This window comes from Haliotis rufescens, unplaced genomic scaffold (genome assembly GCF_023055435.1).
Source record: "Haliotis rufescens isolate VD_foot unplaced genomic scaffold, xgHalRufe1.0.p SCAF_18, whole genome shotgun sequence".
Taxonomy (NCBI): Eukaryota; Metazoa; Mollusca; class Gastropoda; order Lepetellida; family Haliotidae; genus Haliotis; species Haliotis rufescens.
The window spans coordinates 28,933,898-28,961,533 of NW_025963868.1; the positions used below are offsets into that span (position 1 = coordinate 28,933,898).

At 42.8% G+C, this 27,636-nt stretch overlaps 1 protein-coding gene across 5 annotated transcripts in view; it reads right to left on the reverse strand.

The window, feature by feature from the left end:
* Window positions 1–27,636, reverse strand: part of LOC124117182 (protein turtle homolog A-like) — a 407,202-nt gene that overhangs the window by 67,261 nt on the left and 312,305 nt on the right. For 3 of the 5 annotated variants that reach the window (XM_048398558.1, XM_048398559.1, XM_048398557.1), the window contains exon 3: window positions 16,938–17,207. In XM_048398558.1, coding sequence (XP_048254515.1) covers window positions 16,938–17,207 — 270 coding nt within the window. Of the gene's footprint in view, window positions 1–5,082; window positions 5,260–16,409; window positions 16,459–16,937; window positions 17,208–27,636 lie in introns of those variants that run through there. The other 2 variants (XM_048398561.1, XM_048398560.1) reach the window with 2 other exon arrangements.

A 27,636-nucleotide genomic window follows, 5' to 3' on the forward strand; every position in this document is an offset into this window, starting at 1 on the left:
TGAAATCGGCATGACACTTTACAAACCAGATTTCAATTTCGGTGCGCGACTTTGATTGGACTATGCAGAGACTCGTTAGCCCAGCCAAAATGTAACTCCATAATACCAGCCTAGTTCGGCAAGGGTGGAAACTGGACTTTTATAGTCAGTTAACTCACTTGCCTCGGGAAGATGTTATCATGGTAACTCTGGCCTATTGTCATCAGCTTCATAATCTTCCATGTCATCGTCAATACTTTCATCATCATTTTATAATGGATCCAACATGACAGAAACATTGACTGATTGTAATTTTGTCACATGAGACATATTTCTGAAGCCACAGAATCAAGTCAGGACCTCACAAACCAGTGGTTGATCTAAGCATGAGCACCTGCCAGATTTTTGGTCCACCAGACACAGGGTACTGGGACAGTTTCTGACCTGGAATAACAAAGATTCCAATAAGACAGAACCAGGCCCAGACCCACCCACGCATCCAGCCACCCAACCGACTCACTCACTCACTCACCCACCCACAACACTCTCCCCACAATTGAACCCTGACTTTACCCTGCCTAAAGGATCTGCCACACTGACACCGAACTGAAATCATATGTGAACTCGTGCAAATATCACTTCTTCGCACCAGTGTATTGCTTCAATCATCCAGACGGCATCGTTGACGTCATTCGAATCTTATTATGATGGTCAGAATGACGTCACACTAGAAGCGAAATCATAGCTGAAGATTGTTGATGCCATTCGACAAATTGTGTTTTTCTTGTACAGCGGTGGTGATCAGTCCATTTTTTCTGAATCTGCCACCGTGAAACTGGAGAACGTCCTCAGCTTACACCGCCCTTACAATGTCTCAGGGCCCCATATCAGATTACTGCGTCTTTCAAATTCAGGGATTTAAACCCTGAAGGTATTTAACACCAAGTTCTTCAGGAGATCCAGCCCCCTGCCGGCCTCCCACAGACAGATCAACACAATGGAGATTATGACACCACCAGTGTAACATCAGCCTGTGGCAGGTCCGGATTACACCACAGGTGAAATACGATAGTTATAGCATGTGGTGGAGGTAGTTAAACTCCACACCAATTAACAGGCAAGGAAACTTTATCTAACATGATTGAGTCAATCCATGCAGTCCACGGCCTCACTCCACCACCCTCACAACCACCAACATGACAATAATATTTCACTAATCCCCCCAACATCAAAGGACCGCCTCCGTGGTCTAGTGGTAGAGCATCCGCCCAGAGAGCGGAAGGTCCTGGGTTTGATACCTGGCCGCATCATACCAAAAGATGTTAAAAGATGGTACTTGTTACCATGTCTGGCGCTAGGCATTAAGGGGCTAAAACAAGGACTGGTCGGCTTGGAGTCAGTATACTGTGTCTGAGTGGGGTATTCATGTTTAACTGCGGCATGGTATCTCAATGGGCTAGCACTATAAATCGGCATCAGTCCGGACTGGTACAACAAAATTTTAAGTAAGAAAAATATCAAATGATAAATAAAGCAGTGGGAGTTTATAAGATATATTTTTAACAGGTTTTAAAAAAAGCATTTTAATTCATCTATTTATATTGGAGGTAATAGTAGATGTGGAATAGAAAAAAAAGTGCTCTCCCTTTTCTTTTTTTCACATTTCAATTTTTGGGAGTGCGCGGATTTGTAAACTAAGTTTAAAACAAAGTTTGTCCTAATGTGTTCATCTTACCATTATCATGGACACCTTGACAAATACAGAAAAAAAACTTGCATGTTATCTATATTTTACAAAATAACACCCATAATTACCCATTTTATTACCCGTATGGTTAGAAATAACCGAGTTCATAAATACAGAACCAGTGCAAATATCACATCTCGCCCACCCGTGTACCGTTTCCATCATCTGAACAGCATTATTGACGTCATTTGAATCTTACTGTGAAGTGAGTTTGAATGACGTCACACCAGAATCGACATCATAGCTGATGTTGACGTCATTTGAGAAATTGTTGTTTTCTAGGACAGTGTTGGTGATCAGTGCTTTTTTCAAAAGGGGAGCTCAAAATGATGAAGAAAAAATGCAAATGAAGAAACTATTTCACTCATACTGATTTTACAAAACTCATAAAAAATTCATGTATTACCTTAATTTCGGAAATAAAAGAATTCTGACACTCGTTTCTTAAAGTCTGTATGACACACATGCTTGTATAGTATGTCTGAACTGAATAGCTGCTGACTGAAATCACACTGAAACTTTAAGCCTAAATGCCAGGAAATACTCTGCCATACCTACAGCCTGCAGCATGACTTGGTGGGAACCTGCATCCTGGAGCACACGCTGATGACGCAACCTGGCTACACTCCCTAACAGACCGGCAGTGATATAGTTACCACACAGTATCAAGAAACACTTAATCTGTAACTTCAAACCACAGCCTTGTTCAAACACAGACAATCTAAAAGCATTTAGCATCACACAATTGTCCATAATCAGTTTTTGATCTGTACAATTTAACCCCCAACAGAAACCCCCCAGGGGTTTTTCACTGGCTGCAGACTGTCATTTGTACTCAGTCTCAATCACATGTCTTCGTCTGGTCCTACATAAATAGCAGAACGTTATATACGATCGGTTACCCGCCCCACTAAAAAAAACACTAAAGAAGTTAAGATGTAAACAGAATTACATTTCCCTTTACAGCTCCTTTCCCTCCAAAAAATAAAAGATACAGATAAATTCACATAAAAATATAATCTATCAAATAAATGTCAACATTAATTCTGAAAAGGTGTTTTTCTGACAACTAGCAACGGTTGTGATACGAACTGAAGTATGTTGTGAGGATAATCATTAATTTTGTGACGTAAATAAAAACATTTTATATATTTTTTTAATTTATTTTCCCGACAACTAGTCACAGTTGTGATAAAAATCTAAGGGTCACAAGTTAAAGACGGACATGGTGGTCACATTACTGAAAAACACTTATTATTTTTTAATTTCTGAGGAACATAGACTCTGTGTCCACTGTAACATTCAGAGATACTCTCGGTCACATGCTGCCTCGCAATCTGTCTCTCAATACTAAGTATTAAAGGCTGGAGTGTGTTAACAATGGTTAACCTGCATCTAGTCAATTACAAACTGTGTGAATGTTTGCCTTTTTTAATCTGATTTATAGTGAAACATTCCTTTGGGTGATTCGTACCCTCGATACAGTAACAAATCTACTGACATCATCACCATTGCTTTAAATTGATATAATCACTATTCCTTTGATGTCATCAGATACTTCTACGTGAAGCGTGCCATAGAAATTAATTTAGAACATTATGAAGTCTGTCACTCTGTGTTTGGATTTATATATATTTAGTTATTCCTCACCAGAAACACTTATCATCAACTACATATGCCTTGAAGTAACAGCATTAAAATCAGGCTGACATCAGCAGCTAATGAAACTTGATACATTCACTGGACCATAAACTGGGAGATTCAGCTATCTCCTTGAATTGATGGGACGCTCTGAAGAGCAAAGTCATTGTCATAAACCTACCCACGCTGACCTGCATTTTCTTGGTTGTACTCAACCTTATACTAATTAGGATGACAAACATCTATATACCACACTCTAGGGCATACCCTTCTGTATTCCACTCTAGGTCATACCCTTCTGTATTCCACTCTAGGTCATACCCTTCTGTATTCCACCCTGGGACATACCCTTCTGTATTCCACCCTGGGACATACCCTTCTGTGTACTACCCTGAGACATATCCTTCTGTATACCACCCTGGGACATACCCTTCTGTATACCGCCCTGTCATACACTTCTGTGTACTACCCTGGGATATACCCTTCTGTATACCACCCTAGGACATACCCTTCTGTATACCGCCCTGTCATACACTTCTGTGTACAACCCTGGGATATACCCTTCTGTATACCACCCTAGGACATACCCTTCTGTATACCAACCTGGAGGAACATACCCTTCTGTATACCACCCTGTCATACCCTTCTGTATAACATCCTAGGACATACTCTTCTGTATACCACCCTGGGATATACCCTTCTGTATACCACCCTAGGACATACCCTTCTGTATACCAACCTGGAGGAACATACCCTTCTGTATACCACCCTGTCATACCCTTCTGTATAACATCCTAGGACATACTCTTCTGTATACCACCCTAGGACATACCCTTCTGTATACCACCCTAGGACACACCCTTCTGTGTACCACCCTTGGTCACACCCTTCTGTATAACACCCTGGGACACACCCTTCTGTATACCACCCTGACATACCCCTCTGTATACCAGCCTTGTAGATAACAATCCGTACACCCCTAGGTCATACCAATCTGTATACAACCAAAAATCAATCTGTATACCACTCTGAACAACAAACATTATAAACATTCTTTGAGCACACCTTTCATTTAGTCAATGAAGTTCATGAATACTCGAGAGGAACTGGTGCCTTTCAATGGCAGCTCCCATTTCACACAATTCTGACACTTATGCATCAAGTCAGATAGGAAGCACTTAAATGTCAGAGGACCCAAAACACAACCCTACATTCTTCACATCCAGGAGTGGTCCACCAAACAGTCGATCCTCCCGATAATCCAACTTAATAAACAAGAAGAAAAAGATCCAAGCAGTTCCGACTGTCACATTTTTTGAAATGTCAGACTGACAAGGCCTTTGCAAAGTGACATTTCCCATAATAAAACTATTTTGAGTGACAATATGACCGAACTGTCGTTTCATTACAACAAACTTAAATACATGTCAATCCTTAACGAAAGGCAGGCATAAACACAAACAAACATAGAAAACAGTAAGATATGTTATAAACAGTTTAGGCAACTCATGTCAACAAACGGTCTTAGTGTAAATAACAACAAAGTGACACATGTCTGACATATTGTATATGCATGATCTCTCTGCTGGCAGTATAACACAGACCCCCTCGCAACACCTGGCCAGCCCCTCCGGTCAGCCAACCCTGACCACATGATGCCCGTTAACATTTGAATATAACTGACCATTGTTTCCGAAGCCACATGGTCAACTTACTTGTCACTTGAGAGTTGGCCGCAGGTACACATATTCCAAACACCGTAACGAAAATCCACCCAAAACATTCCAACAGCACCATATTTGTGTCCACCCTAGGCCCTCCCTACTCCCATAGCGTGGAGGACAGGTTACTACAAGACTGATTCAACTAAACCTACATTCTCAGTCTCGCCTGTTTGGGATCCCCTGGGACATGCTCATCTTACCCTAGGGGGGCAAGGTTGGGATACTTCCGTCCAGGATCAGTCTATTTCTTTGTAGGGATTTATGAGGCTGTCCTTTGTGTTGTAAGCCTTCTATTGTAGGTCAGAGCCAATATATCAATTAAGTTAACGACTTGTGACCTAATTTGATTTAGCTGTGAGTTTGGGGCACACTGCCTACCCCCCTGTGACCTCTGACCTACTCTGCCCCTTCCAGCAGTAAAGTGGGCCATGCTGAAGATACCTGATATCTCTGTGCCTGTCTCAAGGCGTGTGATGGGATGACCTGAAAAGTATCACATCGAAGAATATATTCCCTAACTATAGTTCAAGTCTCAATCATTATTCAATAAGCATACAGAATATTAGAAATGCATTTCTAACACTGTTTGACTGGGTTAACTTTATTTTGTTATTTTAAGGAATTCAGACCTGTGTATTGATTAGAAGTGATAAATATTTTGAAATTGAACTGCTACCCCGTTCAAACACTCTCAAAGATAAAACAAGGCCTACATAATAACTCAATAAAAATTTCATTCTTGTCAACAGAGAATGAAACAAATTTGGTTGTTACATGAAAAAATAGCCTTTTATAAAAATTTCTGATAAAAATATATGGCATTTTTTAAAATATAATTATCCTAATTTGAATATTGTTCAAAATACAAATAGAAAATAATAAATTGAATTAAATTAAATGGAATGGAATGGAATGGAATGGAATGGAATGGAATGGAATGGAATGGAATGGAATAATAATAATAATAATAATTCAAAGTGAGCAACATACACTTTTGAACATTCCTATTATTAAAATCATTTCTAACAATCGGAAAATTACAAAACATTTTCTTAATTTTTTGGTTAATAAATTATAATCACATGTTATCATCATGTGTTAATTTCCTTATCACCACACCACATCAACAGTTATCACATATATTCCAACAGTCTTTGCATTCCTCCCATCTGCCACCACTGATCGACATCTTTGTTGTACATCCTGGTGCCTGACTGTCTCCAATATACACCTGTAATCAACACCTGGCTGCAGTGACAGTTACCATCAGGTGAGGCAATTAGCACCTGGCGGGCTACCAAATGTGTCACGCTTGCCTTGTTGATAGCATGTCCTCACCTCAGTGTGGCTGTCACCTGGACAAGGCATCTAGATAACTTTATACATCTATTCACTTTAATTAGCAACTGTATTGAACCCCCTAAATGACTTACAAACCTTTAAAGCACTATGCATATATCTAATCAAAACAGGCCTACTTGGCCGCATTTAAAAATAAAAGTACAACAAGCTGCCAATAAACCCTACAATTCTAAACCTATAAAAACACTAACTCCTTTTAGCGCCCCCCCCCCCCTCCATCTTTTATGGCATATTTCAAAATTCCAAAATTGTTCTCCAAATTAAGTAAGCAACCCTATAAAACCCCACCTAGGTTGCCTCTCCTTTTCGACCAATACCAAATGGCCTGGCGGGCCCCTGCGCGAAATACGCAAATGTCGGAAAGCGCACGTTAAATTCCTAATTTAAGTAAGTAAGTCACTTTAATTTTAATTACAATAACACATAATGTCTTGACAGTTTGCACCTGTACAGTGAGTGTATTTTCACAATAAAATAATTTCAACTTTTAATCTTAGCTTTTAGCAACTTAAATGGCGAAGAAATATATATAGAATCTCACCCAAGTGTCTTTTGATATCAAATATATCAACACATGTTGATATATTTGATATCAAAAGACACTCGGGTGAGATTATATTTATGATCCAACATCATTCTTCTAACTTTTTAGACAGTAATAAGCAGTGTCTTAAGTGTAAAAAGTACTGCTAACAGCTACAGTAACAGAGCCATTAGTGATGTCATTTGATTGTGACATCATGGTAACCAATGACATCACAATGGTTTGCAAAGCTTGGTAATGCAATTTCATTGCAGTGATATCTACAATGTAGATATCGCTTGATCTCACCCAAGTGATATCTCCTGTGGGAGCCAGTTTGGGATAATAAATAAATCTTGTTAAAATATTGGACAGTTTTTTAAGTTTTACCATCGTTGTATTTAAACAAAGCAATATGCTACACTGCAACAATGTTAAAGTAAGCATTAAAGACCCTTCCTCTATTGTTCCTGATATCAGAAATATAAGTCACCTCTACCAAGATGTAACAGATACTTATTCTGTTCCGTTCTTCAAAGTTTCACAATTACATCTTTTCAGAAATACAAATATCAATTGCTATATTTATATACAACCCCAAGACATAACTATTTATATACAACCCCAAGACATAACCTTCTGTAGATGGTTTTAAACTATACAGGGTCCATACCAACAGGATGTCCAGACAAGACAAGGTCCAGACAAGACAAGGTCCAGACTAGACAAGGTCCAGACTAGACAAGGTCCAGACTAGACAAGGCCCAAACTAACAGATACTCATCCAGGATAAGAGTGTTTCCAGACAAGACAAGGTCCAGACTAGACAGGGTCCAGACAAGACAAGGTCCAGACTAGACAAGGTCCAGACTAGACAAGGTCCAGACTAGACAAGGTCCAGACTAGACAAGGCCCAAACTAACAGATACTCATCCAGGATAAGAGTGTTTCAAGACAAGGTCCAGACTAGACAGGGTCCAGACAAGACAAGGTCCAGACTAGACAAGGTCCAGACTAGACAAGGTCCAGACTAGACAAGGCCCAAACTAACAGATACTCATCCAGGATAAGAGTGTTTCCAGACAAGACAAGGTCCAGACTAGACAGGGTCCAGACAAGACAAGGTCCAGACTAGACAAGGTCCAGACTAGACAAGGCCCAAACTAACAGATACTCATCCAGGATAAGAGTGTTTCCAGACAAGACAAGGTCCAGACTAGACAAGGTCCAGACTAGACAAGGTCCAGACTAGACAAGGCCCAAACTAACAGATACTCATCCAGGATAAGAGTGTTTCCAGACAAGACAAGGTCCAGACTAGACAGGGTCCAGACAAGACAAGGTCCAGACTAGACAAGGTCCAGACTAGACAAGGTCCAGACTAGACAAGGTCCAGACTAGACAAGGTCCAAACTAACAGATACTCATCCAGGATAAGAGTGTTTCCAGACAAGACAAGGTCCAGACTAGACAAGGTCCAGACTAGACAAGGCCCAAACTAACAGATACTCATCCAGGATAAGAGTGTTTCCAGACAAGACAAGGTCCAGACTAGACAGGGTCCAGACAAGACAAGGTCCAGACAAGACAAGGTCCAGACTAGACAAGGTCCAGACTAGACAAGGCCCAAACTAACAGATACTCATCCAGGATAAGAGTGTTTCCAGACAAGACAAGGTCCAGACTAGACAGGGTCCAGACAAGACAAGGTCCAGACAAGACAAGGTCCAGACTAGACAAGGTCCAGACTAGACAAGGCCCAAACTAACAGATACTCATCCAGGATAAGAGTGTTTCCAGACAAGACAAGGTCCAGACTAGACAGGGTCCAGACAAGACAAGGTCCAGACAAGACAAGGTCCAGGCTAGACAAGGTCCAGGCTAGACAAGGTCCAGACTAGACAAGGCCCAAACTAACAGCATTTCTAGATACTCATCCAGGATAACAGCGTTTCCAGACAAGACAAGGTCCAGACTAGACAAGGTCCAGACTAGACAGGGTCCAGACAAGACAAGGTCCAGACAAGACAAGGTCCAGGCTAGACAAGGTCCAGACTAGACAAGGCCCAAACTAACAGATACTCATCCAGGATAAGAGTGTTTCCAGACAAGACAAGGTCCAGACTAGACAGGGTCCAGACTAGACAAGGCCCAAACTAACAGATACTCATCCAGGATAAGAGTGTTTCCAGACAAGACAAGGTCCAGACTAGACAGGGTCCAGACAAGACAAGGTCCAGACTAGACAAGGTCCAGACTAGACAAGGTCCAGACTAGACAAGGTCCAGACTAGACAAGGCCCAAACTAACAGATACTCATCCAGGATAAGAGTGTTTCCAGACAAGACAAGGTCCAGACTAGACAAGGTCCAGACTAGACAAGGCCCAAACTAACAGATACTCATCCAGGATAAGAGTGTTTCCAGACAAGACAAGGTCCAGACTAGACAGGGTCCAGACAAGACAAGGTCCAGACAAGACAAGGTCCAGACTAGACAAGGTCCAGACTAGACAAGGCCCAAACTAACAGATACTCATCCAGGATAAGAGTGTTTCCAGACAAGACAAGGTCCAGACTAGACAGGGTCCAGACAAGACAAGGTCCAGACAAGACAAGGTCCAGACTAGACAAGGTCCAGACTAGACAAGGCCCAAACTAACAGATACTCATCCAGGATAAGAGTGTTTCCAGACAAGACAAGGTCCAGACTAGACAGGGTCCAGACAAGACAAGGTCCAGACAAGACAAGGTCCAGGCTAGACAAGGTCCAGACTAGACAAGGTCCAGACTAGACAAGGCCCAAACTAACAGATACTCATCCAGGATAAGAGTGTTTCCAGACAAGACAAGGTCCAGACTAGACAGGGTCCAGACAAGACAAGGTCCAGACAAGACAAGGTCCAGACTAGACAAGGTCCAGACTAGACAAGGCCCAAACTAACAGATACTCATCCAGGATAAGAGTGTTTCCAGACAAGACAAGGTCCAGACTAGACAGGGTCCAGACAAGACAAGGTCCAGACAAGACAAGGTCCAGGCTAGACAAGGTCCAGGCTAGACAAGGTCCAGACTAGACAAGGCCCAAACTAACAGCATTTCTAGATACTCATCCAGGATAACAGCGTTTCCAGACCAGACAAGGTCCAGACTAGACAAGGTCCAGACTAGACAGGGTCCAGACAAGACAAGGTCCAGACAAGACCGGGTTTCCAATGTTGTCCCCACCAGGCAGCCCACCACACTAAGTATGTTAAAACAAGTTGTATGAAATATTTCATCATTCTCAGCAAATGTCTGTGTGGCTGCTGAACCAAACTTCTCCAGTTTGCACAGGCTCTCTCGCTACCCACCCACCAGACCACAAAGTTTAAATTTTTACCAAGTAGCCATATGGCTACAAGTATTTTTTTCCAGATAGCCAGTGGTAAAATCAAGAAGTGAAGCCAATATTGTAGGTAGCCAAAAGCACTTGAAATTATCTTTTATCAAATAACTATTTTATGTACAAGTCATAGCATTAGTCTTGGAATTGTATATTAGTGGAAACTGTACTTGAGTTTTGTTATTTGTGACTCGAACAATGATGCAATTTATGTTACTAGATTATATAGGTATAGCCTTGCTTATCCAATAAACTATCAACTAAAATAAAATACTAATTACATTAATATTTATGCATTTCGATTATTGTTGACTTTAGGAGGAATTATTTGCAAGTACAATCAGTAGCAGACATGTTTATTTTTGTGTCTACATATGTGTAGCAATAGAATTTAGTCGCCACAAGATATTTTTCAAGGTAGTCATTTGGCTACCTCTGAATTTTAGTCAGAAGACAAATTGAAATTTAGGTCGCATTGGCGACCATTTTAGTCGCAACTTTGAGGCCTGCCCACCCTTTACCTGACCACCCACTACCCACACTTTACCTGCCCACCCACTACATGTACTTTACCTGCCCACCCACTACACACACTTTACCTGCCCACCCACTACCCGTACTTTACCTGCCCACCCACTACACACACTTTACCTGCCCACCCACTACACATACTTTACCTGCCCTCCCACTACCCACACTTTACCTGCCCACCCACTACCCACACTTTACCTGCCCTCCCACTACCCACACTTTACCTGCCCTCCCACTACCCACCCTTTACCTGCCCTCCCACTACCCACACTTTACCTGCCCTCCCACTACCCACACTTTACCTGCCCTCCCACTACCCACACTTTACCTGCCCTCCCACTACCCACCCTTTACCTGCCCTCCCACTACCCACACTTTACCTGCCCTCCCACAACCCACACTTTACCTGCCCTCCAAATACCCACACTTTACCTGCCCACCCACTACCCACACTTTACCTGCCCTCCCACTACCCACACTTTACCTGCCCACCCACTACCCACACTTTACCTGCCCACCCACTACCCGTACTTTACCTGCCCACCCACTACACACACTTTACCTGCCCACCCACTACACATACTTTACCTGCCCTCCCACTACCCACACTTTACCTGCCCACCCACTACCCACACTTTACCTGCCCTCCCACTACCCACACTTTACCTGCCCTCCCACTACCCACCCTTTACCTGCCCTCCCACTACCCACACTTTACCTGCCCTCCCACTACCCACACTTTACCTGCCCTCCCACTACCCACACTTTACCTGCCCTCCCACTACCCACCCTTTACCTGCCCTCCCACTACCCACACTTTACCTGCCCTCCCACAACCCACACTTTACCTGCCCTCCAAATACCCACACTTTACCTGCCCACCCACTACCCACACTTTACCTGCCCTCCCACTACCCACACTTTACCTGCCCACCCACTACCCACACTTTACCTGCCCTCCCACTACCCACACTTTACCTGCCCACCCACTACCCACACTTTACCTGCCCACCCACTACCCACCCTTTACCTGCCCTCCCACTACCCACACTTTACCTGCCCTCCCACTACCCACACTTTACCTGCCCATCCACTACCCACACTTTACCTGCCCACCCACTACCCACCCTTTACCTGCCCTCCCACTACCCACACTTTACCTGCCCATCCACTACCCACACTTTACCTGCCCACCCACTACCCACACTTTACCCACCCACCCACTACCCACCCTTTACCTGCCCTCCGGTTACCTGATCACCTGTTACCCACCCACCCGTCATCTGCATTATTCCAGATATTTCTTATTTCACTGTCATGACCGGACGAGCAAGGGTGCCCTGACAACATCAGCACCAATAAACCATCAATCACAACAACAGAATACCTCTCGACACCATCAAACAAAAACACAACACACAGTTAACTTTCTCCTTTATCAACTTGACACGTCTAAATATTCCACACAGAAACATGTTCCCCTTCAGTGATCTGAGAGAAGAATTTCTTTCTCTCAACAACCCCCAGCCAATCTCTGTTCCAGATCTCATACCACCATAGACCATGTTGTATACGGAGTACATAGCATCTTACATCGCCCACATACCATGTTGTATACAGAATATATAGCATCTTACATCGCCCACATACCATGTTGTATACAGAATATATAGCATCTTACATCGCCCACATACCATGTTGTATACAGAATATATAGCATCTTACATCGCCCACATACCATGTTGTATACAGAATATATAGCATCTTACATCGCCCACATACCATGTTGTATACACAATATATAGCATCTTATATCACCATAGACCATGTTGTATACAGAGTACATAGCATCTTATATCACCCACATACCATGTTGTATACAGAATATATTGCATCTTATATCATCCACATCCCATGTTGTATATGGAATATATTGCATCTTATATCACCACAGACCATGTTGTATACGGAATATATTGCATCTTATATCACCCACATACCACGATGTATACAGAATATATTGCATCTTATATCATCCACATCCCATGTTGTATATGGAATATATTGCATCTTATATCACCACAGACCATGTTGTATACGGAATATATTGCATCTTATATCACCCACATACCACGATGTATACAGAATATATTGCATCTTATATCACCCACATACCATGTTGTATACAGAATATATTGCATCTTATATCACCACAGACCATGTTGTATACAGAATATATAGCATCTTACATCGCCCACATACCATGTTGTATACTGAGTACATAGCATCTTACATCGCCCACATACCATGTTGTATACAGAATATATAGCATCTTACATCGCCCACATACCATGTTGTATACAGAATATATAGCATCTTACATCGCCCACATACCATGTTGTATACAGAATATATAGCATCTTACATCGCCCACATACCATGTTGTATACAGAATATATAGCATCTTACATCGCCCACATACCATGTTGTATACAGAATATATAGCATCTTACATCGCCCACATACCATGTTGTATACAGAATATATAGCATCTTATATCATCCACATCCCATGTTGTATACACAATATATAGCATCTTATATCACCATAGACCATGTTGTATACAGAGTACATAGCATCTTATATCACCCACATACCATGTTGTATACAGAATATATTGCATCTTATATCATCCACATCCCATGTTGTATATGGAATATATTGCATCTTATATCACCACAGACCATGTTGTATACGGAATATATTGCATCTTATATCACCCACATACCACGATGTATACAGAATATATTGCATCTTATATCACCCACATACCATGTTGTATACAGAATATATTGCATCTTATATCACCACAGACCATGTTGTATACGGAATATATAGCATCTTATATCACCACAGACCATGTTGTATACGGAATATATTGCATCTTATATCACCCACATACCACGATGTATACAGAATATATTGCATCTTATATCACCCACATACCATGTTGTATACAGAATATATAGCATCTTATATCACCACAGACCATGTTGTATGCAGAATATATAGCATCTTATATCACCCACAGACCATGTTGTATACAGAATATATTGCATCTCTCTCTACCCAGGTCACGGTTTGGTCCATTGGCTATTGAAACAATGATTTAAAGATGTCCTGAGACTTTGACAACATCAGCACCAATAAACCATCAATCACAACAGCTTAACAACAGATTTTTACAGTTTTGAAGAACAATGTTTAATAGAAACTAACAAGATCGTGCAATTGTCCTGAGGCTATTTCTCTCTCCTAAAAGCTGCAATGCCCCTCCTAACTGCCATGCATGTCACTCTCAATTACCCCTCTCAATGTCACACCATCTCAGTGTCCAACACACCTTTCTCAATTTCGAAAAATCCCCTTCAAATGCCCGATACATGCATCAATGCCCCTCCACCCTTTCTCAAGTTCACCCTGCTCTCTTAAACCTCAACTCACCTTTCAGCCCCCTTAGTTGGCCCCCCCAAAACCCTTTTGGCATTTTTTCCAAATCTCAAAATTTCCAAAATTCTTTATAAGCAACCACTAAAACACCTTTACTGGATTGCCAAACAACTTTTTCCCCTTTTCGGAAACACATTAAATGGCCTGTCCGGGCCCGTGTGCGAAATACGCTGCAGTTGGAAAGCGCACGTAAAATCTCAAATATAAGTAAGTAAGTAAGTTTCAGTGATTAATATCCCCACTCTCCCACATCCACCCTCAAATGCTCCACCACAAATTGATATAAATCAAATCAAAATTTCAATCCAGATTAATAAAACACCAGTGAGTGATGCTGCTTTGAGTGAGTGAGTGAGTTGGGTTAAACGCCGCTTTTAACAGTATTCCAGTTATATCATGGCGTGTCAGCATAAAGTGATGCAGATCTCCGACGTTTACTATTTGGGTGAAACCCACGAGCACGGGTATGGTGCTGACAAACCTAGAAACATAATAGGGGTGAACCAGGATTCGAACCCACAATCATAGGATTCTGGCGTGCCCAAGAGACGCAACTCTGCACAGCAAACTACACCTTAGACGACTGGGCCACCCGTGCCCCCCCCCCCCGTGTTTACAGATCTAATTATTTATTTATTATACATTCTGTATACTGCACTTATCCAGGTACTAGTATCTACTCAAATGTGAAAATGACCAGTGACCACAATACTGGTTTTCTTTGAAGAAATCTATGCATAGAATATATTTATATTTTTAGGGATATTTCAAGGTATGTAAATGCACATGACTGCATATAAAATTTTTTTGATTCTAGTGACCACGAATAACAAATTCAATTCATGAATAGATATGGTGTCGATTCACCGAATACGCGAGAGAATCGTAATAGCCCTACTAAAGAGACATATACACGATCAGTGTTATAAAAGTGTTTTACTGATCTATTACAAACTGCAGGTGAATCCCCTAGACTAACATTAAGTCTCTGAAATCTTATATAACACAATATCCTTCTTGACTCTAAAAATAAAAAAAATTCCCTATGCTGATTTCAGAATAGAGCTAGCTTGAGCTGGCTAGACTTGCTTTTGTATGCATTTCTAGATTATTATTTTTTCATAAAATAAATATATTCCACGGTCATGGTGCAGGACTAGTGAATCCCCCTTCCCCTCCCTCCCACAGACAACCAATGAAGCATGGGTTCTGACCTCTCCCTCACCTTGTAACAGTACCCCCTTGTCCCCCCCACCCCCCAGATCTGTATGCCATTATCAGGGGGTAGCCCACATTGTCGTCACCCCAGAGCCATTGTCTCCGTGTTTACACTCAACCAATTACTTTCCATGGACCCATAATGAACACCACAGTTTAGCACTGTCAATATTTAGGGAACAGTGAGTTGGGTTTATCTTACAAAAGAGAGACTGGTTTCAATAACATTGAGTATGAGAAACATATAAGCTAACAAGCTCAGATCTGATTGAGAAAATTGGTGTTATCACTTCCAAATCCTTGTTTGGACACAAAATTATTTGTTCCAACTTCATCAACAAATAAAACAAGTCATCAAGAAGGGGCTTTTGGGCATATGGTTCAGAAAGCAGTAACTAAAATTGGTGCTATCTGCTTCATATAAATCTTAACCCATCATTAATACAAGGAACAACTATGAATAATTAACCTAATTAACGACGATTTCACTTGATGGCTGCCAACCAGACTACCTCACCCAAGGGAGCAGCAGGTATGTCAACTGATGTATGTATGTTTGTTTGTTGTTTAATGCCACACTCAGCAATATCCAAGCTGTATGACGGCGGTCTGTAAATAATCGAGTCTGTACCAGAAAATCCAGTGATTCACATCATGAGCATCGATCCACACAATTGGGATACGATGACATGCATGAACCAAGTCAGCGAGCCTGACCACCCGTTTATTCGCCTCCAACAACAAGAATAGTCTCCTCTACGACACTAAGATGAGGGGGAGATAACTCTTACCTTCTACCACCAGCTTTATGAGTTGTGATATGGCCCCCCACTAAGATGAAGGGAGATAACTCTTACCTTCTACCACCAGCTTTATGAGTTGTGACATGGCCCCCCACTAAGATGAGGGGGAGATAACTCTTACCTTCTACCACCAGCTTTATGAGTTGTGACATGCCCCCCCACTAAGATGAAGGGAGATAACTCTTACCTTCTACCACCAGCTTTATGAGTTGTGATATGGCCCCCCACTAAGATGAAGGGAGATAACTCTTACCTTCTACCACCAGCTTTATGAGTTGTGATATGGCCCCCCACTAAGATGAAGGGAGATAACTCTTACCTTCTACCACCAGCTTTATGAGTTGTGATATGGCCCCCACTAAGATGAAGGGAGATAACTCTTACCTTCTACCACCAGCTTTATGAGTTGTGATATGGCCCCCCACTAAGATGAAGGGAGATAACTCTTACCTTCTACCACCAGCTTTATGAGTTGTGATATGGCCCCCCACTAAGATGAAGGGAGATAACTCTTACCTTCTACCACCAGCTTTATGAGTTGTGATATGGCCCCCACAGAGTTACTGAAAGTACACATGTATATTCCACCGTCATCCCGCTGCACGTTGCTGATCTTCACATCCTTGTTCTCCACACGCACACGCAATGAATCTTGCAAAGGGCGTCCATCTTTGTACCACGAGAGGGTCGGTTTGGGAGATCCTTTCCCGCGACAGAAGAGTGTGATGGACTCGCCTCTCCGATGTTGAAGTAGTTTCCGGGAGCTGGCAATTATCCTGGGAGGAGCTGGAACAAAACGGAAGTTGTGAAATTGTCTGCCAGAGTATTTAGTGTCATCAATGTTAAACACAGCGTTTACTGTTCGTGTTAAGTATACTAGGGCTGGGACGGGTACTCAGGTCGGGTGGGTACTGAGTAGGACCTGGGAACCCACAGGACTACCCGGACCCATGGTTAGTCACGTGATTATATTGTTTAATGACAAAAATTATCTGGACCCCTATGGTTACACTATGAGTGACAAATGTTCACATTTCTTTACGACTATGCACACATTCCTTCTGACTTTATGTTTGCATAAAGATAAAACTGTTTGTTTGTTTATTGTTTAACACCGCACTCAGTAATATTCCAGCTATATGACGGCGGTCTGTAAATAATCGAGTCTGGACCAGACAATCCAGTGATTGACAGCATGAGCATCCATCAACCAAGAGATAAAACTGAAGTCAACTTCAGTGTATGCATGACCAGATCATTTTATACCTGTATCTAACTACATTTTGACAGGTGTACGGTCAAACGTTTTCCAATCGGACATTTGAACCTATCCCTTGAGACCTACAGTGGGTACCCGGGTAGGGTCGGGTAATAGGGGGGTGGGTACCCGCGTAATAAATTTGGACTCATCCCAGCCCTAACATAGCATGTCAATGACGCCACTCAAACACAGGTGAGAAATATATATCAGTTATATCACAGTATATCAGCTAAATGTAGTATATGTGTGTCTGTGTGGCTGCTTATACTAGTTCAACCCGTGAAGATTCCGGGGTAGAATAGGTCTTCAGCAACCCATGCTCGCGGTAAAAAGCGACTATGCTTGTCATAAGAGGCGACTAACGGGATCGGGTGGTCAGGCTCGCTGACTTGGTTGATGCATGTCATCGATCCCAATTGCGTGGATTCATGTTCAATCACTGGATTATAGACTTGATTATTTACAGACCGCCGTCATATAGCTGGAATATTGCTGAGTGCGGCGTTAAACAACAAACAAACCAAGCTTATACTAGTTCAGACTAATGTTGGTCAAATAGTGCTATGTCACATGAATGTTTTCTGACTGAGCCAACCAGTCCTTGTGTCATCCACCTAATGCCAATGTCAGGCAAGGTAACAACAAGAACCATCTTTTAACGTCTTTTGGCATGACGCGGCCGGGGGTCCAACCTTGACCTTGATGAACACCAGATCCTGACATGGCTAAGGGACACAACTCTGCTACTTGGTGCCCTGCTATATTTTAGTCACTAGTGGTTTGGGTCATGGGTCTAGTTTCTGATGCAGATGCTGAACAAAGGGTTTGTTTGTTTGTTTTATGCTGTGCTCAGAAATATTATATATATGACAGCTGTGTGTAAATAATTGAGTCTGGACCAGATAACCCAGTGATTGACATCATGACCATCAATCTATGCAATTATTACAATGACATGCATCCAACCAGTCAGTTAGCCTGACCACCCGGTCGCCCTTTACGACAAGCATAGTCGCCTCTTATAATAACAAGTGAGTGAGTTGAGATCCATGTTGTTAAATAGTACCCGCAATGACCAATGAGAGGCTTCGATACATTATTCAAGTAAGTGTCTTTGATTGACCAATGAGAGGCTTCGATACATTATTCAAGTAAGTGTCTTTGATTGACCAATGAGAGGCTTCGATACATTATTCAAGTAAGTGTCTTTGATTGACCAATGAGAGGCTTCGATACATTATTCAAGTAAGTGTCTTTGATTGACCAATGAGAGGCTTCGATACATTATTCAAGTAAGTTTCCTTGATTGACCAATGAGAGACTTCGCCACACTTTTCAAGTAAGTGTCTTTGATTGACAAATTAAATGCCAAATTAGAAAATTACATTAACATCACTGGAAGACTTCTGAAAAGGTCTTGCGGATCACTAGTCGTATTTAAGGTGAAAAGAAAAATTTAAAAAACCTGCAGTGATGGAAAACAATTACAAAAGCTTCACATTTTCAAAGAAATTCAGTCACGGGAGAAGACAGCTGGAGAATCAGACAACCCTCTTTGATCCCGAACTCAAAGCCTAATTAACAAGACTAGTTACAAAAGAAGTTCCCATTATCAATGACAGTCCACAGCATTCAAAGATATCATCTGTCATTGTAAAATGTCGACTCATGATCGGATTAAATGAAGTAAAATTACAATATCCTTTTTTCAAAGTAGTTTGATTTTACAAAGGCAGAGTTAAGAAAATTAGTTTCTCACAAAAATAATAACCGAAATGTAATCAGAAGATGAATTGATGCCCACAATACAGAAATCTGGATCTAACAGGACCTGGATCTCTAGCCACGGAGATCAACTCTGTGATGTTATGACAACAACAGGGATTTGAATTATTAAGACAAAAAATATATATTTTATAGGTCACACGAAAAAAACATAAATCGTACCTTTTTTTTAAAAAAAAATCCAGTTTAGCAATAAACCTTTTACAATACGCTTTATTAATATTTTAGCTGATGACATTTTGAGAAAAACTTTGTACAAATTACTCTAGAAAGTTTTCAGTGTTTTCACAGAGAAGTTCCAAATTGCACAGAACTTGGCAAGGGAGGTAACTCTGTTCTGCCTAAAGTCCTGGAAAGGAGCAGACTGTTTCAGCAGACCGGTACAGATGGCTCAGATAATAAATATCTATGCTTCACTCACAAACATCACCATTAATAGTACAGAAAGCACAACTTCTTTTTAGTCATTCAATCTAGGCAAGCAGAGTTTATTATGTAGGTATTAACTCATAAAATTCACAAAATTACATCAATTTACAACATTTGGAGTTTGTTAGTTTTTTTTATTTGACAAGGCTTTTGGCAATATTCCAGCAGAAGGAGACACCAGAAATTGGCTCCACATATGGCATCAGATCTGGGAATCAAACCTAGGCATTTTCCGTGACGAGGCAACGCTTTACCCACTGGGCTATCCTCCTCCCCCTTAGTTTCAGATAAACAAAGGGGCGTTGGCGCAGCCTAGTGGTTAAAGCATTCGCTCGTCACGCCGAAGACCCGGGTTCGATTCCCGACATGGGGACAATGTGTGAAGCCCATTTCTGGTGTCCCCCGCCGTGATATTGCTGGAATTTTGTAAAAGCGGCGTAAAACCATACTCACTCACTCAGATAAACAATGTCAACAAGAACTGAAAGGTGAATCATGTGTTTTGGTAAGGTTGCTGCTTCAAGACATACCATTTCTTTCTTTGGAAGGCGGAGCCGAACAGTTATTCTTACCAAACAATTTGTTCAGGATGTATGCAAACAAGCTTTGGTTCCGTGTGTATAGCGAAACTTTCACTAACATTTGTTCCTTTGGAGGTGCATATGACGTCTAGTTTTGGTGCCTACCACACTGGAACTTGTTCCTGTCACACTGGAACTTGTTCCTGTCAACTGGAACTTGTTCCTGTCACACTGGAACTTGTTCCTGTCAACTGGAACTTGTTCCTGTCACACTGGAACTTGTTCCTGTCAACTGGAACTTGTTCCTGTCACACTGGAACGTTCACACACATATGTTTTACCTTGTGAAACTGTCAAGTGTTTAAAAGAGACAGATTTTGTGACAGGGCTATATTAAAAATTGGGGACTGGTTATTCTTTTTAAGTGAAAAAGAAATTGTGTGTAAAAACCTTTTCGGGAATAATTTATTTTTTTTATTATCAAATTCCCACAATATCAAACGGTCAACACTAAGAATATGATCATTTACAGATCCATGGAACTTTATTTGGAGAAGCTCTCATAAAATATTCCCTACACCATCAGCTCTAGCAGCAGTGAACGTCAGTGAGCAGCACATTCAATAGAACATGGCTGATCAAGGTAAAAACTATTCCACATCTGACTTGTGACTTTATCTCACAAACAAACAGGATAATTAGGACCAAGATATGAAACCAGTGCTGCTAGAAAGCTGTAATAGTATCTGTGCTTCGAGAGATCTGTTTCCCATCTCCCTTGCGGGGATAGTATTGCAAAGCTGGTGCCTCGTTTAACTGAAGTTTTAAATTTGTTTACTTCCCAAGTCCATATATTTGGCTTTGCCAGCCATTGCGATGTGAAACTGTGACATGGAACCAGCTTGCTATGGTGTCACGGATCAGTTTCCTCTAAGCCCCCAGTCTATTGCGCATAAATCTGTCTGCTTTCTTACAAAGGTGGTCTACTGGGAATTTCAGATAAAGGACAAAGCTTGCGATATACAAAACCATTGTAATCCTTTTGATGCATTATGTTTGCCGCAAGGGAAAACAATTTACCATCACAAAAAGGACTGAAAACTTCTCTCAAGTCATCACCCATCCACATCACAACCATCAGCGGCTCTGATCATCATCATTATCAAAACGATCACAATCATGATCATGATCATCACCATCATCATCATCATAATCCAAACAATCACAATCATCATCATCATCATCATCATCAGCATCACGATTATTAGCTGCTACAGCATCATCATCACGATCAAAATGACCATCATCATCATCATCATCATCACGATTATTAGCTGCTACAGCATCGGCATCACGATCAAAATGACCATCATCATCATCATCACGATTATTAGCTGCTACAGCATCGGCATCACGATCAAAATGACCATCATCATCATCATAACGATTATTAGCTGCTACAGCATCAGCATCACGATCAAAATGACCATCATCATCATCATAACGATTATTAGCTGCTACAGCATCGGCATCACGATCAAAATGACCATCATCATCATCATAACGATTATTAGCTGCTACAGCATCAGCATCACGATCAAAATGACCATCATCATCATCATAACGATTATTAGCTGCTACAGCATCGGCATCACGATCAAAATGACCATCATCATCATCATAACGATTATTAGCTGCTACAGCATCAGCATCACGATCAAAATGACCATCATCATCATCACGATTATTAGCTGCTACAGCATCAGCATCACGATCAAAATGACCATCATCATCATCACGATTATTAGCTGCTACAGCATCAGCATCACGATCAAAATGACCATCATCATCATCATCACGATTATCAGCTGCTACAGCATCAGCATCATCATCATCATAATCTAAAAGTAATCATCCACTTTATTTGATCATCATCACTACTGTCATCATCATCATCATCATTTTGGTGATCTTCATCAGAACCCAAAACATCATCACCATCATCATCATCATCACATACAGCAACAGCTACAACACAATTACATTCAACATCAACAGTGTCAGCATCCTACTGGCCAGAAGAACCTGTTTAATCTCTTCCCCACGACTGCAGTCCGATTGCTAATCATCTTCGTTGTGTTTACAATGGACAAATAATGCTTGTCTATATGGCTCTTTCCTGATGACACAAACGCAGTGGCGGAGTTGAATCTGATTAGACAGTGTTCACGAGTCTGAAAACACATACCAGAACGTCCGCTCTCAATGACTTGTCTAGACACACTGCGTGTTCCACTGAATGTGTCAAAATAGCAGTTCCAACCTTTAAGAACGTTTTTGGTGTTGATTGTGAGTGAGTGAGTGAGTGAGTGAGTGAGTGAGTGAGTGAGTGAGTGAGAGAGAGTGAGTGAGTTGGGTTAAACGCTGCTTTTAACAGTATTCACGTTATATCACGGCGTGTCAGCTTGATGTGGGAGGAAAGCCCCAAGTGATGCAGGTCTCAGACGTTTACCACTTTGAGGTAACCCACGAGCATGGGTATGGTGCTGACAAACCCAGAAACATAATTGGGCGAGCTGGGATTTGAACCCACAATCATAGGTTTCTGGCGTGCCAAAGGGATGCAACTCTGCACAGTGAATTACAGCGCCTTAGACGACTAGGCTACCCTTGCCCCTGAGTGAGTGAGTGAGTGAGTGAGTGAGTGAGTGAGTGAATGAGTGAGTGAGTGAGTGAATAAATGCTGACTGGTGATAAACGAACTTCCCTATTAATTCTTCACACATCATTACCATTGAGATCTAAGGTGTCAATGAGAGTCATCTTGACCCACTATGAAGTTGCTCTTTTGACAAAATATCATTCATATATCTGCTAAATGTGTGCTTCGAAGGCCAAAACGTCACAGACCAAAGACACTTACAATTCTCATGTCCCACAGCACAGATACGGTGCTCACAAACCACGAATCGACAACAGGACCGATACAGGATTCAAACAACAAACAGCAGATCCTAGCACACAAGGGACACAACTCTGCAAGTGAATGGTGGCACTGAGCCGACTGCCCTTCCCTGCCATATACCAGACCCTTAAAGCGGAGACGAAGGGCTAAGAGACCAACACGACTGCGGTTTCATCCAGGGACCTTCCTACACTTAGCACATATTCCACAATGATGTAAGATGCTAATTCAGTCCATGAAACTGGGCTGAAATACTGGTGTACTTGTACAAGCCATCTACACACCAGCGCAAGCTGTCAGCACTGACTTGATTAACTCCAATCTCACAACTATCCATATTCAATTTCTCTCCAGCTAATCACCATTCATGATGCAAATTTGAAACACTGAATTTCTACCAGACAGTAATATTACACATTGCAAATTTCCTGCCAAGAAATTTCACTTTTAAGGATTTTTTTTTTTGGGGGGGGGGGGGGGGGGGTGCTAGCTTCTAAAAAATGCCAAATGCCAAGTTCTTTTTTAATAATTCTATATGGATTTATGAGAGGTAGGAATTTAAAAGTTGTTTTTTTTCATATTGGCGATCCAGCGATGGTCATGAATTTAATCCTGAATACACAAGAGACATGGCATTCTGTCACACTCACACCTATGTTAAAACCATATTCTGAAATTTAGTTATAGAAGTATGGACAAAAGTACATTTTAAGAAAGTGACATTGAGTTGTATTTCTGTCTTCTCTTGGAATCATACCAAACCTGACCATTTTTATGTCCCTTATGGGGCAGTTTTAGGTGTACATGGGTGGGTCTTGTCTACCTGGGTCCCCATGGGGCTGTTTCAGGTGTACATGGTGGTACAGCAGCCACCCTCTAGACCCTCTGTGTGAGTGAGTGAGTTGGGTTTAATGCCGCTTTTAACAGTATTACAGTTATATCGCGGCGTGTCAGCTTAATGTGGGAGGAAAGCCCGAAGTGATGCAGGTCTCAGACGTTTACCACTTCGGTGAAACTCACGAGCACGGGTATGGTGCTGACAAATCTAGAAACATAATCGGGGCAAACTGGGATTCGAACCCACAATCATAGGTTTCTGGCGTGCCCAAGGGACGCAACTCTGCACAGTGAATCGCGGCGCCTTAGACGACTGGGCCACCCGTGACCCCCCCCCCCTTTGTGAAGTGACCATCTCCGTGGTCAAGTGGTATCCCTTGTTGAAAGATGGTTCTTGTTGTTACCCTGCCTGGTGCTTGGTATTAAAAGGATCAAACAAGGACAGGTCAGCTCAGACTCAGTATACTGTGTCTGAGTGTGAAATTCAAGTGAGTGAGTGAGTGAGTGAGTGAGTGAGTGAGTGAGTGAGTGAGTGAGTATGGTTTCACGCCACTTTAAGCAATATAACAGTAATATCACGCCCCTATTCATGTTAAACTGTGGCATGGTATCTCAGTGGGCTAGCACTATAAATCGGCATTAGTCCGGACTGGTACAAGCAGCGACATACACACACATGTGCATTCACGTCAATTATCTTGAATGCGACGTTCTAACCCATTTCACCTCCTCACCTCTATGTGAGCCTGTGTGCGCCTCTCATCACGACAATGCTGTCAATCGTGCTATTATATTGTTCATGTGCAAAACTCTCATCTCACTCAAGGAATGAATTGGGTCCCCACTCAACCTTCAAATAATTTACGCTAATTTGTCTCTGATGGTAATTGAATAAGTGTATATCTCCTGGGCTCCCAGACTGAGTCTAATGCAATTCCCGCCACTTCTGTTCTGTGTTTGTCCTCACAGTCACGGTTACTGTCACTGACAAGCTGGCAGACACACCGACAGACACAAGAGATCACATGACCTGACACAGACCATTACAGCCCCCACACGCTCCATCCCCCCACACACTCCATCCCCCCACACACTCCATCCACCCACACGCTCAATCCACCCACACGCTCCATCCACCCACACACTCCATCCACCCACACGCTCAATCCACCCACACACTCCATCCACCCACACACTCAATCCACCCACACGCTCCATCCCCCCACACACTCCATCCACCCACAAACTCCATCCACCCACACACTACATCCACCCACACGCTCCATCCACCCACACACTCCATCCACCCACACGCTCCATCCACCCACACACTCAATCCACCCACACGCTCCATCCACCCACACGCTCCATCCACCCACACACTCCATCCACCCACACACTCCATCCACCCACACGCTCCATCCCCCCACACGCTCCATCCCCCCACACGCTCCATCCCCCCACATGCTCCATCCCCCCACATGCTCCATCCCCCCACATGCTCCATCCCCCCACACGCTCCATCCCCCCATACACTCCATCCACCCACAAACTCCATCCACCCACACACTCCATCCACCCACACACTCCATCCACCCACACACTCCATCCACCCACACACTCCATCCACCCACAAACTCCATCCACCCACAAACTCCATCCACCCACAAACTCCATCCACCCACACACTCCATCCACCCACACACTCCATCCACCCACACACTACATCCACCCACACACTACATCCACCCACACGCTCCATCCCCCCACACGCTCCATCCCCCCACACACTCCATCCCCCCACACACTCCATCCACCCACACACTACATCCACCCACACGCTCAATCCACCCACACGCTCCATCCACCCACACACTCCATCCACCCACACGCTCAATCCACCCACACGCTCCATCCCCCCACACGCTCCATCCCCCCACACACTCCATCCACCCACAAACTCCATCCACCCACAAACTCCATCCACCCACACACTCCATCCACCCACACACTACATCCACCCACACGCTCCATCCACCCACACTACCTACACAATTCCCACCATACACACTACCCACACACTACATCCACCCACACACTCCATCCACCCACACACTCCATCCACCCACACTACCTACACAATTCCCACCATACACACTACCCACACACTACATCCACCCACACGCTCCATCCACCCACACACTCCATCCACCCACACACTCCATCCACCCACACTACCTACACAATTCCCACCATACACACTACCCACACACTACATCCACCCACACGCTCCATCCACCCACACACTCCATCCACCCACACTACCTACACAATTCCCACCATACACACTACCCACACACTACATCCACCCACACACTCCATCCACCCACACACTCCATCCACCCACACTACCTACACAATTCCCACCATACACACTACCCACACACTACATCCACCCACACACTCCATCCACCCACACACTCCATCCACCCACACTACCTACACAATTCCCACCATACACACTACCCACACACTACATCCACCCACACACTCCATCCACCCACACACTCCATCCACCCACACTACCTACACAATTCCCACCATACACACTACCCACACACTACATCCACCCACACACTCCATCCACCCACACTACCTACACAATTCCCACCATACACACTACCCACACACTACATCCACCCACCCAGCTCGATCTCACAAACGTCATATTCTAACACTCACCCAACCACACCCCAACCAAACAATCCATGCAAACACACTCGCCACCATACACAACCCATACCTACCTTACCATACCTAATGCATCCACTCATCCCACACCCATACTCTACAACACACACACACTCTCTTCATCCCCCCCACCCCCTACCCCCACAACATCAATCCGTCCACCCATAACCCACCAAACACAACCCACCCATACTCTCGCAGTCAACCCAACCCACAAACTCTATTCACCCCCCTCCCCCCTCCCCATCCCCACTCATCCACCCACCCGCTAAACACCCCACCTCCCACCACCATCCGTATCTGTCCACCACAGACCATCACCATGCTGCAGATACAGAAGTTTTACCCCCAAATCTTTCCCGAGCATGACAAATGGCTATCAAAAATACTGACAATCAACAGTCCCATTTATTTCTTGAAACACGCTGTCTATCAATTAACGACTGCATTATTAATTATCTTGTAATAAAGTCCTGTTATCTGGTCTAATTTACAGGTCAGCAATGACTCTACATCACATGATCAATACCATCAACTTGATGTCTCGGTGAAACAAATCAGGTTCACGTGATATACTCCTACTATCGATTCTTGAGGGAATATTGCACTGTCCGACTTTAAGCTGGACATGGTCTTGACGCAAGAAATATTGCTTAAAGCAATAAA